Raw genomic sequence first — 16,289 nt, 5'->3', positions numbered from 1 at the left:
TGACTACGATTTATATGTAACCCTACCAGCATCTGTTGCCATGATTTTTGGAATGATTTATCGTGAGAGGAAAAAATAGCATTTTAGCGGCATAACATCGGTTAATGGAAACGCGTCATTTCACAATAGTTTTTTATCGACATTTTGCAAATTTGCGCAAAAGATTTACAAAGCAATAGGCACGTTTACAAGCTCAGCTTGACATAAACATACGTGATTTGTGAAGTTTGCATGAGAAGTATCGCAAAAGCACAGAGTCCCACCCCTCCCATCTCGCATGACTTCACAATGCACTTATGTCACATGTCACAACAGACCTCTTGTGAGAGCTAGTATGGAAGCAGACCGGAATCAATGATTTATAGTTTAAAAGGATGACAATATTAGTATTTTTCTTACACACACATATAAGCTGCTTCCCCACCGCAGGAACTCGGGACTTTGGGGTGGTACATGGTATGTTTCGACGACAGGGACCAGGGTCTAAATGAAGTTCCAGGTAAAAATGTTCCCCTCAGAAAGTCCCTGTTCGTGAGGTAGTACTTTTTCAAAGTTCAGGAACTTTCTGGGGTGGAACTTGGAACTCCACGCTGCAGCATTTTATTTCAACCTCCATTTTTAAAAGTCTGTTGCAGTGTGTGCATTAAGGGTTGTTTGCTATTCGAATCAACTGTCCCGTTTCCACCAAAATTACCTGGAACAATTTGTCCCAGGAACCCCCCCCCCCCCCCCCCCAGACCTGTTGCTGTCTGCGTTTCCATCGCGGTCTAAATTACCGTAATGAGGACTGTGCGCGACTTTCCAGTTCCCGCAGGATTTCGTCCTCCGCATTTAAGCTTAATAAAGCCTGAACCTTATCGTTGATCCATCTGTCGTATTTTTTCAAATCCATTGTTGATTCGAATAGCAACTGCACACACTGCAACAGACTTTTAAAAATGGTGGTTGAAATAAAATGCTGCTGCCTTGAGTCAATAAAAATGTTGCGTGAACTTAACCAATCAGCATGTTCAGCGCCCAAGTCGCACCCCACCCCAAGTTAGACTGTGATGGAAATGCAGACAGCAACAGGTCTGAGGGGAAAAATGTCCTGGGAAAAAACTTCGAGACAAATTCTTCCGCATAATTTCGGTAGAAATGGGGCTATTCCCTTTCACTTCAGAAGACTCTGATTCATCCAATGGGGTCTTGTGGATCACCGTCATAATCGCTGTGTGTATTCATGTATCATGTAAGCATCAACCGAGCACCACCCATTCAAAGGCATTACATGGACTCAGAGATGGATTATTGTCCTAAAAATGTTTGTTTGTTTTTATCTGAAGAAAGAACATCAGGGATGGCATCAGGGCGAGTAAATGATGAGAGAATTTATTTTTTGGTGTACTATCCCTTTAAAGGAATAGTTTGCCCAAATATAAAAATTCTGTCATCATGTTCTTACTCATACAAAAAAAATACGTTTTGACATGTTTAAACTGCTTTCATTCCACTTCCAAAACAGGTATACAAGGGGCCGCAAAGCTCCAAAAAGGACACAAAAGCATAATAAATGGTTCCAAAATAGGAGAAAATGTATATCATGTATATAAATGTAAGTCGTGTGGATACTTTTATTGTGTCCTTTTGTCAATCTTTGAAAGGAAAAGAGCAGCATTTTTCAAGAAAGTCATTTTGGTTCAGAAAGAAGAACACATGGGTGAGTAATATATATATATATATATATATATATTTATATATAAATATTCTTTTTATTCTTTCACATTGCTTGCTAGGGATGGGGATTTTTTTCATGCCATTAGCAAAAAGAGAAAAAAAATGTCTAATGGTGGTTTGCCGTGAAGGTTGAAAGATGCGAATGTATTGTACACCAGCACAGTGCAGTACAGAATACCAAAATATGGAGATGAAGCACTGTACCTGGTCTTATCTCCCTGGGAATGACGTGCAGATTTTGGGAGGGTGAGAAAGAGAGAGAGTGAGAGGAAAAACAACACAAGGAGAGCACAGTAGAATTTGCAATGAAAAAAAAGAACTTGACTCCATTTGACATTTTTTTGTGGTGTGTTCTGTGAAGCATTCTTATGTCAATCACTCCAGCTTGTAGAATATTGCTATGAATCACCCGAGGTATGTGTCTGCTAATCTCTTTATGATGTATGATCTTTCCTTTGTAATGCTTATTTGTGGAATAGTTGTATATAACACAATTTTTTTAAAACCTGTATTACATAATCATACTTATTGCTTTTTTATTCTGATAAATTTGATAGATTGTGACCCTGTGTAATGAAGCTTATGGAAATGCTGTTGTTTAAATCCTGTTTGGATAATGCGCACTGCTCTATGCATATTGCATTAGAAGAGTTTTTTTATGGGCTGATATTGTATTTATATATTCACTAATATAGAAGGCGGCATTGCATTTATTTATTTGTGTATCTAATCCTGTATAGTATTTATATTTACAGGTTTCATATTAAACTCATTTCCAGTCACAATCCTATAGACTACTTTGTTACAATATTTTGTAATAGCCTACTTTGCAAATATTGCTGGGTCATTCCACAAAAGGGTGCGTTTTGTGTAAACAATGACAATGGGGGGAAAAACGATGTGCTATTGTATATTATTTTAACAATTGAAAATCAAGTGTCTCCTCTTTTGTATCACTTATTAGTGTGTTTTGTCAGTAGGAAATGATCTCAAAGTCAACCTGTTAGCATTGAACATTAAACAACTGATAGCCTACTTGAAAACTGGATATTTGGACGTATGTAGAAAGGCATAGGCTATGTCAGCATTCAATTAGGCTATCTTCCTTAGCAGGGCGGCTATGACTAAATGAACTGTAAAAATGTCAAAACTTTTAATGTAGCCTACCTAACTTAAGACCGTCCTTGTCTGGTAGAATGTCAAATTCTTTCTTTTAAGGAAAATTTACTTCAAAAATAATCTTTTTCAAATGTGAAGAACAAGTATTGTTGTTTAAAATAGACCTGTGCGTCTGCAGTGTCGACTCTAATGAACCGCTTCTTTAGTGACTGGAACACAGACGACGCGACCGGTATTCCTAATGCTGCGTTCACACCAAACGCGAATTGAGCGTCAAAATCGCGTCTACCGCGTCTAGTTTCACGCGCGTACATTTTGAATGCATTCGCGCGTCAGCAGAGAATTGGACGCGCGTAGAAATCGAGCGCTGGAAGCGAAATTGACGCGCGTTCAAGGCACTCCAGGAGAAATATGTCATAAAACACCACTCTGCCTCTTTTCATTTTCATTAAACATATATATTAAGCATTAATAGCCACACAAATGTGGTCCAGGCAACTCCTACATTATCTTCACTGCATGTATGTTTAAATATCCTTAAAATATAAAGTTATGAAACTTCTCTTTGCCCTCAGTCAAAACGATTTGGCAGACAACAAATTATATATTCATGAGAGCAAAGATCGCCCGTTAGATCCACACAAGACGAACCACTACAGGACATCAGAGCCAGCGGCAGACGCCAGAAGGACTGGCCGAGGAAAGGCTGCCTTCGCCGGGGTTATGAGCGGTGATTGCCCGGTGATAGCCTGGATCTCACAACTCCAAAAACACAAGATTATTTTTTTTAAATAGGCGCTCTCTTTATAAATAAACCATCAGTATAATCCGAATCCCGAGGGAACGACTCCGAGTCGGTTCTTTTCACTGAATCTAAACACATGCGACAGCCATTCGTGTGATGATTCACGAACGTTTATTTTAGTCCTTATAAAACTTGGGCTACTATATCTTACGTAACTGGTAGTAGCCTAGGCTACAAAACGTGAAAGTCTTTGGCTGAATCCGAAATCGCCCCTATAAACCCTCAATCATCCTACTTTAGTCCACTACAGTTCACTTGAAGGAGTTAATGAAAACATCGGCTTTACACTCGTGCATTGTGGGACTGTATGAATGCACTCATTAACATCCAATGGTTTGGATACCACTATGGCTGTCATTTCAAATAGCCTAGTGTCCTATTTAAGGGTATAGGGGGCGATTTCGGATTCAGCCTTAACGCCTTTACACTCACAATCGGAAACAGCCGTTTTAACCCCATAGGAAAGAATATTTGGTTTGAAAATAAGTTTTAGCACCACAGGCTGAAAAGTTCAATTGCATTTCCTATTGCCAAACAAAGTACTAAAAGAAACGTTAAGGAACCGGGATAGTTAAATTCCCCCTCATCCCTTCTTCCCACATATGTGTGCGCGCGCGTGCGTCCGTGTGTGTGTGTGTGTGTGTGTGTGTGCGCGCGCGTGCTGGAGGAGGGAGAACTCAGCTCTGAATCCAGCCACGAATCCCGGAGAATGTGCGCGAAATGCTTCACTGCTGTTCTCTGTAACTCCACAGGGCATATTCAGTATGATGTGACTGCACGGACGGCTTCGGGAACGTCGGAGAGAGTGACATTGAAGAAAACAACGCATTTCTGAATACCCAGAACCGAACCTCCCTCTCGAGCTCATCTACAGTCAGCATCCGTACATTCTGGACCTGTTAGCACTGACCATTTCACCCTGTGTGGATACTTCTCCAGACCGCAGAGGATTCGCGCAGTTTCCAATGGACCAAATTATGACTCATTTTACTTTGCTTGGATGAGTTTTCCATCTATTTCATTTGCTTTGCTTTTCGACCTCAACACACATTATATTGTTACATTTTTAATTGATCAAATAACAATTGCATAATGACTTTTTAATGCCCCTCCCTTCAAATTAAATATTTTCATGCGTTTTATGAGATGCGTAAAATGGAAACCACTGCGCGTAAATTCACGTCGGATTAACTCTCTCGTCGCATCCCGGCCACATTCCCGTGCAAATCTATGGAAGTAGCCGAGTTTGCTTTGAACTTGCTTTAGGCTGGGTGCCGGGAGTATTTTCTGCGGGACGTAGTGAGGATGCAGTCGGGGATGCGGGCGCTCTGTGCCGGCGGAGGCGCGTCTCTCTGCTGCCTGTTCATGCTGTGGATGATCTACACCCACATCCTGAAAGAAGGCAAGTGTTGAGCATCACAATACATGACTTTTTCTATTGTAACTGGGTCCAAATATCCTCATTTTATTCTATGCGTATAAGCTCATCTCTGAATCTGTCCCTATTACAAAGTTGTTTAAAAATACTACAGCAGTCAGATTTCTCTGAGCCAAGCTTCTGTGCCTTAACACCCAGGGGGAAAGAAACATAGTGTGTAGGACAGAAGCAACTCCTCTGAGAGACCCTGGAGAGCTTGTGACATTATTATGGAAATCTATAGCATAATATAGAGGGCATGCTTCACAACCCAGAAGAAAATTGTATTGCTTAGGGGGGTTGCTTGTTCATAGCTCAGGAGGTTTATTGGAGATCTCATTTATGTAACTTTGTCTAAGAGGTTTCTTCTAAAAATTAATTTGAAGAAATTGAGCCGTGCAGGCACAAAATAAAACTGGACCACAAATGTAAATAATTGAATGAGGAATGTTTGAAATCTCTGACTGCAGACTTGAGAAATCTGAGTACAATTTGTGTCATTGTTGAGATTTCTCTGAGAAGCAGCTGAGATTTTCCTTTCCTTTGAATGGCTTTCAGGGGTGCATTATGTCAGAATATTTGTTCTGCGAAGCTCATGGGTCTCTAAAGTTGTCTTGTCTTCCACTTCTTCTAATGCTGTGAAGGATTTGTTCAGGGACCAGTGCTTTTCTGTGCATGCATTTGCATCAATGCCTACTGATATGCATCACACACTATGTTTTGTTGCTTGCGTGTTCATGTATGTCTGCCGTTTCCCTGTGTGTTCTAGAGGTAATGAAGAGGATAGTCATGATTTGAGTCAGGGGTAAGGATGTGACTCACATTTGATAAGCTAACTGGCCTAAAAAGGCACTGGGAGGCATGTCATACGTGGCACAGCGTTTGTGTGCTGATGTGGAAGTTTTGCAGATGGCTGTCAGTGGGGGTGGGTGGGGGTCTGGGGGGGGGGGGGGGTAGGGTGAGTTAAGATAGGATGTAATAAGAGATATTACAGACATTAACACTTCATCTCACGGTGGCGTCTTAGCACGGTAATACTGCAGATTTATGGGCACCCTGCTGCACAAATCCTCACGTTTTACTGAGACATTCAGTGCACTAAACGTTAGTAGGCGGGAGCTGGTGTCTTGTATTTGAGGGATCAAACATCCCTTCTAGATCCTCTCAGTTAATGGCTGAGCTTTATTTGGAATTCATGGCCTCTAGCTCAAACTATAGTGAGGGGAAACTCCTTTTCTAAAATAAATAATTTTCTTCGGACCACCACGAAGCAACAACAAATACCAAAAATGCCAGAAATTTTTGCCTCACGTCCAACAGAGGCTGATAAATCAGTCATCAAATCTCACTGAATCATTTTATGTTTGTGATTTACAAGCAATATTTCTGCCATGAAGTCTTTGTAATGTTTTTGTGGATAAATAGACCGATAGATCGATAGATAGATAGATGGATGGATGGATGGATGGATGGATGGATGGATGGATGGATGGATGGATGGATGGATGGATGGATGGATGGATGGATGGATGGATGGATGGATGGATGGATGGATGGATGGATGGATGGATGGATGGATAGATAGATAGATAGATAGATAGATAGATAGATAGATAGATAGATAGATAGATAGATAGATAGATAGATAGATAGATAGATAGATAGATAGATAGATAGATAGATAGATAGAAAGATCGATCGATAAGAACTCTAGAGAAAAAAACGAAAACTTTATTGTCAACAAAAATAGAATATATTATTTTGTGTTCTGTTAAAGTGTATGCACTAGTTAGTATGAAAAAAAAGTCTGTGTTAGTGGCATTTTCATCTCTCTCTCTCTCTCTCTCTCTCTCATATCATATCTCATATCATATCTCATATCATAACATATATATATATATATATATATATATATATATATATATATATATATATATATATATATATATATATATATATATATATATATATATATATATATATATATTAGCGATATGATATGTATTGTCCAATAATTGGTCATAAAAACAGCTAATGATCAGTGCCGATTATATCCTGTCAATCAAAAGGGTGCGGAAATACATGTCCAACTGCAACTCATACTGTGTGTGTGTGTGTGTGTGTGAAGAAATTGTCTTGTGTTGAATTTAGGGCAAGTTAATGCGACATTAACGCTTTAACAATTAAAAATTAGCTACATAAAAGCATGTGAATTATACCCGTAGTTCAAGCCAGGGTTGCCAGGTCTGCAGTTTTTCCCTACACTAAACATTATTTGTAGCGCGCCTCTCATCCAATTTCCGCAAATAGCACTGCTTTTGTTTCGTCAAAAAAGAAACAAAGTGTCATCTTTCAAATTCTGTCAATGTCATCATGAAATTCAAACAATTAATGCCGTTTTGACGCTCCTAATTGTGACGTGACCGATCGCTGTTGCGTCTCAGTTCAAGCGGCAGCGTGAGTCATCTCTTCCACTTTAATACAAGTTATATCTCGAAAAACATGCATGAGTATCGAAAGGTATGTTGAAAGATACAGTACAACCTACCGAGATCCGAATCATGACTCGTGTAATCACTCAATCAGTGTTTCAACCGCAGAAAGACGTCAATAATACAGCTTGTAAACTATAGGTCACTTGACATTGTATTTAGCCTGCCTCAGGAAAGTCACCCGATCACAGTTCATTAGTTAGCAATAAAGAAACACTAGAGAGGAGCTTACTAACTGATCATTATATATGTATGCTTGAATACATTTGTCATGAAGACAAGTGCTTATGCAAAATACCTTATATGTGCAATTGAGTTGTATATAAACATTTCAGTTTTTAATTTTTATATCTGAAAATAAAGAGCAGTTTAATATAATACCTTCGCTGTTAATGCAACCGATATTATTAATTACCAAATGAGAGGGTTTTGCAGCATTATTTGGGAGAAGTTTTTCTCCAAAAAAAATCGAACTATCTGTATCTGCATCGGCTGATATTCTGAATAATCGGATATCGGTATCGACTGAGAAATGTAGCATCGGTGCATCTCGAATATGTATATATCGTGGCCACAAATTAAGAATTAATTCACTTAGTACATCATAGCCACGAATTAAGAGTTCGACCAGGACTAATTCATTTTTCCCTTGTTTTAGTAAATCGTGGCCATGTTGAACTAATTTATTCCCTCGGTTTGATTTAACTAAAACAAGGGAATTAATTAATACAATGTGGCCATAATTATTTTCCCCCTGATGTCATGCGGGGCTCTGTGATTTACAAATGCATTTGACTTTTGATCCAAAGTGACTTCCGTTGACTTGAAGACTTTTTTTTTTATATATATATAATTTTATATAAGTCTTATATACTTTATATAAGTCATACAGGTTTGGAATGACATGAGGGTGAGTAAAGAATGTCCATGATTTTGCCAATAGCTGGATGAAATGGTAACTTTTGATTGCTGTGATGGTATAGTGTGGTGGCCTTTCATTTCGATAATGATATCCGTGACCCTACTGAAGTTGGGGGTGAGATATTGATTGATCAGTGTGTGTGACAATCGACCTTTGCCGCTGTCTGGCTCCGAGTCATTTACAGATGAAAGCATGTGGCTCGGAACGGGGCCTTGACCCTTCAAGCACCATAGGCATGTGATGAAAACCCCTCATCGCTCTTGTCCTTTTAATGGCCTTTTAAAAGATCCAGCGTACAGATGCACATTAAAATACTACTTTAATTGTGGTAAGATGTAAGTGATATGGAGATGTGTGTGTGTCTTTGTGAGCCAGCAGCGTGTGTGTTGTAGTCATGATTTAATTATGCCGTCCTCCCAGGCCAGAGCTGTCATCCAGAATCACAACAGAGCTGCTGTGATGACATCACCGATAATGCACAGAGCGTTTTCATCACTGATGTCCGGCGCAACGAGAGGGACAGTTACGAGATGAGAGATTTAACAGATTAAAATCAATTGTCAGGAGTCCAATTAAAAATCCTATCTTCTTCTGTAGTGGAATTCCCCGGAAAGCTCGGAGCAAAAGATTAGTCGTTTGTTAAATATTGTAGAAAGATTTCAGTTTCATTGAGCACCTCCCGCACCACTGAGTGTTTAAACTAATGCCTGCGCAAATTTGATTCGGCTACCTTTTTTTTTTTTTTTTTGAGATGCAAACAAGCTTCTCTGCATGTGCAGGCTGTTTGGACACAAGCTCATGTCACTGACTGACGTCTCCCTTTATCCATCAAGTGCTCCAAATGCTGCCCTGCACATCAGAGATATCCGCTCGGTTTGGTTAATGGTGATGTGTGACATTTTTCCGGTGTTTTCGTTTCTAGCTTAATATGCAGAGACAACTGTAAGCCTCTCGTAGGTTGATTTCAAGGAGTTCTATTAAACCTGGAGTGCTATGCAGAATTTCCATCCATCTTAAGGGCCGTTGCTCGGCTGGTGTATGCAGCCTGGATGCGGCTGCCTTTGCTTCAGTTCCAGAAAGATTTCTGAGCCAATCACCTGAGCCATATATATGATCCTCTGATCGTTCTATATTAGATGCCTTGCAACCGTCAGGGAAAAAACATAAGTCTGTTTCATGCTGTTAAGAGCCCTGTGAGAAAAATAGGTCACTGGTGAAACATCTACAATCATTCTGAATGCCTACTTTTCAATGGCCGTCACAGGGTAATTATGCTTTTATATTTTTATTTTCAATTTGTCTCTTTAAGTCAAGTCACATTTATTTATATAGCGCTTTTTACAATGCCGATTGTTTCAAAGCAGCTTCACAGTGTTAAACAGGAAAATAATGCAACAGAATTTGATCCGGCTGTACAGACCCCTGCTGTACGCTGATGAGTGTATTTATTGATTTATGATGAGTTGATATTGCGTTTTAATATATGCTCCCGTTCATAGAGATTTTTAGATGGATGCCGAGGCTTTTGAGGTCGGGTAGAATCTGCGATCTCTGACCCAGTTTGTTTGCTGGCTTCTATGGCTGCAAAACGCTGTGTAGTTTTTCCACCAACTGGCAACCTGTGGTGTCGAAATACTATTGGGTAAACTGGCAACGCACGTCATCACACAGACCAAAACAAAAACAGACATTCCGGCATGGAACGCATGTAGAATAACTGGCTGTAGCATTGTTTTTCTGAGAAACAAGTATGTGAACTTAGCATGTTTCCTGAATATCTACAAAAATATGGTATTTTTATGCTTTAGTACAGTCAAAAATGTACATACAGTACCTTTAATTATAATAACGCAGAGTAAGCATTCTTGGTATATGACCTTTTTGTGATAAATACAGACCATATCAAAGTCTCAGTTGTGGCTTTTAGTCTTCTTCACTTTTAGGGAATCTAATGTTCTCCTAAATTGACTTTTTTGTACAAATACACATTTAAACTATGCAGTCTTTCTGTTCCCGAAAAACCTTGATGAGTCATCCTGAACTAAACAGATTTTTGTCCAGTCAGATGTTCTGTAGAGTGAGATTGTCCCTCCCCTGCAATCAACCAGCAAGAATTTTGAATAATTGTTTATTGTAGAGACATGACTAAACCCTATCTAATTCAGTAACACTTTATTTCAACAGTCCACTTTGGACATTCTAGTTTCTGTAACTGTGCAAATGTTAAAGTGGTGATGAATTGAGAAATCAACTTTCCCTTGAGCTTTTGATATATAAAAGGTCATGGTAATATAAGAATATCCTGTAAGTTTCAGAGCTGAAAACGTCCTTGTTAGTCAAAGAAAAGCTTTTATTGACACCAGGCCCAGCAAAGGCTCGATCTCAGAATGTGCCAGGCTATGACGTCAGAGTGTAGTGAAGCACCGCCTCAACAGAAGAAGAACAACGCCTGATTCTGTAGCCCCGCCCACCGACTCGTACCACTAACATGACAGAGAGAGCTAAACCACATAGAATTTCTAAACATACCACGTAAGCTTCAATTTGGATTCCAATATTATGAATGCATGGATGAACTTTATTTTGAATGAACATCCAGCACACGTTTGTTCCTTCATTTCTGATCACGGATTCATTTGTAAACAAGAGACTGGATTTGCAGACAGGATGAGATTACATGAATGAATGAAGCAACACACTAATGTGAGTAAAACATATTTTTTATATGTGATAGTATTGCATAAAAATACAATCGTGGAAGTTTTGATCATGCAGTCTGCAACGTACTTGGTGCACGCCCGCGCGTGTGTGTACGGTTCACGCTTATATCCACCGATCAGGCAGGCCAAGTAATAAAAAAATAACATTCCAATCAATCGCGGGTGTTTGTTCGATAAAGTTGTTTTGCGAGCCCTGTTGGACGAATTATTCCGGTTGCCGTTTACCCACATACTTCAAAACAATCCCTCACAGTATACTCGCGGGGAGCCGAAGCTCATTAAATATGCAAATCTTATCTAATCCTAGCCGTGGGCGTTTACTTCCAAGTCTTCAGTGCGGCACACCCATAAAATCCGAGCATGCAGGAGAGAGCCTCAAAACCAGGGTAGAAAATAGCCTATAACTTATTCATTATGATGTTTTTGAATGTAAAAACCACGCGAACGTCATAAGTTGACATCAGACGACATTATAAAAAAACGTAAAAAGCCAGTTCATGACACCTCACCACAAAATCTCAATCATTTGCAACTGCATGTCAAATAACTCTCATTTGAATATTGTTTAGTAGAATAAGTTGACATCACTTGAAAAGTTTCTTATAGTCAGTAGAACGTCTGTAAGGGAACATAAACATAAAGTGTTAGCAGATATTAAGCAGACAGTCTACTAACACTTTAATGACTGCTAGTCGACATGTAGTTTGTAAAGTTACTTACAGTTAGTAGAATGTCTAAAGGTGGACTATTGAAATAAAGTGTTACCTAAACTTCTTGTTTCTAGAAGAAATACGTCAACACAGGACAGAAAACCTCGTCGGACATTTCATGAGGTCTTTTCTGGACGTTCACTCTTGGAGAATGATTTATCTGTGGATTCTTGGCAGGTGAAATTTCATAACCACCTTTGACAACCACCAGCAATGATTTAAAATGCCATGATTTGTAGTAGATGTTGTTCCCTGACTGTTATCCAAAAATCCCTCTACAGACGAGAATAATTCATATTAGTAAACACGTCTATGGCTGAGAGACTACTGTGTGCTTTTTAAGACAGGCCCATTACCTGCAACACATGCTTTGGTCTGTCAGGCCCTTTTGGGGGTTCAGTAACAAAGAAATGTGTGGGTCGCTCCGAGTGGCTGTGAATTCTGGCCTGACAGCTCCCCCACAAAACGGCGCCATTCGTCATGGCAAAGACAGGAAATCAAAGTGCGCTTGGCTGTGGGTGTGCACTCTGGGCCACAGAACAGACAGATGGATGAGCTGTCACCAACATCAGCGCTGCCAGTTTATTTAACAATACATTTGGAAATGTCAGTGTTCCCTCTGCGGACTTTTCGCCATGCCACCGCCGACACCTTTCGGCTTCCACCGTTAAGCTTGGGTATCAGTGGGTGGGAAGGGATGTTTCTAATTATAATGCAGCAGAAGTTCTCAGCACATCCGCCACCAAAGAAAGACTCCAATAGTTTTGTATTTGCTTTTCTAGATTTCTCAACAGAAGAGTCAAGAGATTGTAATATGAACTCAACCATCACATCAAATCCATCTATCTATCTATCTATCTATCTATCTATCTATCTATCTATCTATCTATCTATCTATCTATCTATCTATCTATCTATCTATCTATCTATCTATCTATCTATCTATCTATCTATCTATCTATCTATCTATCTATCTATCTATCTATCTGTCTGTCTGTCTGTCTGTCTGTCTGTCTGTCTGTCTGTCTGTCTGTCTGTCTGTCTGTCTGTCTGTCTGTCTGTCTGTCTGTCTGTCTGTCTATCTATCTATCTATCTATCTATCTATCGAATTTTTATCCATCCAACCATCCATCCATCCATCCGTCTGTCTGTCTATCCTATTGTTCTATTGTCTTGTCTGTTTGTTTGCTTTTTATATCATTCTGTGTTTTTATCTGTCTGTCTGTCTTTTCTATCATTCTGTCTGTTTTCCATCATTCATCCATCCGTCCATCATCTATCTATCTATCGAATTATCCATCCATCCATCCGCCCATCTGTCTGTCTGTATCTATCTATCTATCTATCTATCTATCTATCTATCTATCTATCTATCTATCTATCTATCTATCTATCTATCTATCTATCTATCTATCTATCTATCTATCTGTCTGTCTGTCTGTCTGTCTGTCTGTCTGTCTGTCTGTCTGTCTGTCTGTCTGTCTGTCTGTCTGTCTGTCCGTCCGTCCGTCCGTCCGTCCGTCCGTCCGTCCGTCCGTCCGTCCGTCCGTCCGTCCGTCCGTCCGTCCGTCCGTCCGTCCGTCCGTCCGTCCGTCCGTCTCTATCCTATTTATTGTTCTATTGTCCTGTGTATCTGTCTGTTTTTTTCTATCATAATGTCTGTCTGTCCTATCTAACGGCGCACACCCCTGTAGGAGAAACATCTGGGACAATTGATACTTAATAAAAGATAACGGAGAACTCCATTAATTCTCTCAAGCTGTGAACGAGCAACCTCTGAGCAATAAATTGTCCTCTGGGATTACTTGGCTGAACCACAAGGTTTGTATCCCTGGTTATTTTTGCACTCTCCCTAAATGCCATTGTCATAATGTTGTGTAGGTGGGCAGGACAGATATGTCATTTCCAGCAGCACAATTTGCAAAATGCAATTTCTTCCTCAACAAAGGGCACTAGCTCGCAGCATGCCAGATGTTAATGATGGCCCGTATCATAAATTTAGTAGCGAGAAACCACTTGTGCCTCTGTAGGTAATGAAGCCGTAGAACTGAACGAATGTTTATGGAAAATTCAAAAGCTTTTTAAGGCAAAATCAATTGTGCAGCATTGTGCCACCCATTTTTTAAAATTGTTCGCTGCTGGGTATATATGAATTTAATTCATGTCAAATGCCACCCTGCTCTAGTTCGTTGTACTCTCTCGCTCTCTGTTAGCTGAGAGGAATTCTGGAGTGTCTAATATATGAAGATGAATGATATGATGTTCTGCAGTATTTTAGCTTCACTGCGTTCTCTCTCCTGAGAAATGCCGTGCGAGTTTACTATTGTCAGATGTTGTGTGAAGTGTGACCTTTGTTCCCTTGCTTGTTGCTAACTTGGATCTGTTTTTGTTATAGCCGTCCTCATTCCACTTGAGGTTGATGCTAAATGACATAGATGTTTAAACAGGTTCTTAGAGGGTTAGGGTGGGTTAATTAGCTCTTCCGTACACAATGCAGGAGGTTATGGCCATCTCTATTGCTGAACAGAACTGTTAACAGCAAAGACAGACTCTACAGAGAGGCAGTTTTTAAACTACAGCATTCCTTTCCACTCGTAACAAAGGATTAGTGTGGCTGTCTGCGGACTGAAGAGATGTATTTGAGTGAATCTCACGATACCTGTCAAGAACATCATATTCCACCACAAAGAAAGAGAATTGTACGTTTTACTTGCATTTACTCTCTCTCTCATGTCATTCGTGGCACACCAAAGAGGATGTTTAACCCAATGTCTGAACTGCTTTCTTCCTTGTGATGAAAGTGGATTGGGATCAGAATCTAAAAAGGATGGAAACAAGCAGCATAAAACATCATGAAAGTAGTCCATATGACTTGTGCAATAAAGTCTGTCTTCTGATACAAAAAAAAAAAAAATACAATAGCTTTGTGTGAGGAATGGACTAAAATGGAAGTAATTTTTCAGAAAATGTAGCTTGTCCTGCTTCATACATTTTTATTGTATGAAAAAGAGCAGCTCGACATTCCATCTCTTTTTGTGTTCGGCTTGAGAAAATCATATTTCAAAATACATTTTATTTCATTAGACATTAGAGCAGGGGTTTTCACACTCTCAGAAAAAAAGGTACAGAGCCCTCACCCTAAGGTACAAAAGTGAAAAGGTACATCTTTGTACCTTTTCTCACTCCCAAATGGTACATATTAGTACCTTAAAGGTACATATCTGTACTTTAAGAGTGCGTATTGGTACGGCCCCAGGGACAGCGGTGTACCTTTTTGTCCTCCAGAAGGTTCTAAGGGGTCCCCAGAAAATTTCAGAGAATAAAAAGACAAAGCAAAAATGGATCAAATCTACCGAACATTCGAACAGTTTGAGTTCTAAATGATTCTCTCCTTTCTTGCCGTATACATACTTTGTATATGTCCAGAATTGTATATGTTTGCTTTGTATCTTTCGAGTTAGTTTTTCTCACTATAGTCCCCTTTATCTTGCTCACTGGGGTTGTAAAGCAGTATTCTTAACGCAGTACATAAGCTGCTTACTGTGACAGAGTCACAGCCTCCACCCACCAATGCACTGGCATCGTCACCAGATCTCCACGCTCCACCCACTTGTTCACAATCCCCAGAGCACCTGCACCTGCACCTGCACCTCATCATCAATGACACTAGGTCTGCATCCGAAACCTGGAAAATGCTGCCTTCGGAGGACATATTTCAAGGCAGGAAGGCACCAAGGCACGTCCGAATCTAATGTTAGCTTCACTTCCTGTCTCCTAAGATGCCTTCATCTGATCGATTTTTGAAGGCTGCATATTTGTATCCTTCGCTGCCTTTGATATCCCACAATCCTGTGCTTTCCATTCTGTGACAGTTGAGCTGGAAAAAAAGATGGCATCCGAAAGTTGCGTTTGCTGGTCAGTTTGTGTGTAAATGTAAAAAAATTTTACCAACATTTAAAAATTTTTTTTATGTCTAGCGAGAATGTCTAGCGAGAAATGACTAATGTAGTAGTTAAATATTTGTTTAGTTCTCACCAAAGCTCTCTCTATTTTGCTATAGATCATTAAACTGTTACACTGCCTAAAGGTGGGTTCACACCAGACACGATTAACGTGATTCGCGCAAGTGATTTACGTGTTAAGTCAATGCAGAGCCGCGAAATGGCATTCTGCGCCGCGTTAACCAATCAGGAGCTTGCTCTAGTAGTGACAACAATGAGGAGAAAATCTGTATAGTAATATCTGGTTCAGACAATATGATTATCACTGTGATAACATTAAATTACATGAAACACAACCCAGTCTCTTTTTGTTAAATGCAAGTTTATGTATGATCAAAGGTATAATAAGCTATACATTAAATAAAGCAAACAATTCAGTCAAACAT

The 16,289-nt window shown here is 39.7% G+C and overlaps 1 protein-coding gene across 1 annotated transcript in view; it reads left to right on the top strand.

The window, feature by feature from the left end:
- The first annotated feature begins 2,048 nt into the window (after positions 1-2,048).
- tafa5l (TAFA chemokine like family member 5, like) overlaps positions 2,049-16,289 on the top strand; it is a 75,013-nt gene continuing 60,772 nt past the window's right edge. The window contains exons 1-2 of the mRNA XM_079827989.1: positions 2,049-2,130; positions 4,393-5,042. Of these exons, the coding sequence (XP_079684115.1) occupies positions 4,946-5,042 (97 nt within the window). The 5' untranslated portion in view covers positions 2,049-2,130; positions 4,393-4,945. The remainder of the gene's footprint in view (positions 2,131-4,392; positions 5,043-16,289) is intronic.

The sequence above is a fragment of the Gobio gobio genome (genome assembly GCF_949357685.1).
Source record: "Gobio gobio genome assembly, chromosome: 10".
Classification (NCBI taxonomy): Eukaryota; Metazoa; Chordata; class Actinopteri; order Cypriniformes; family Gobionidae; genus Gobio; species Gobio gobio.
Note: the sequence above shows the minus strand (reverse complement) of the source record. Positions and strands in the feature narration are given on the sequence as shown.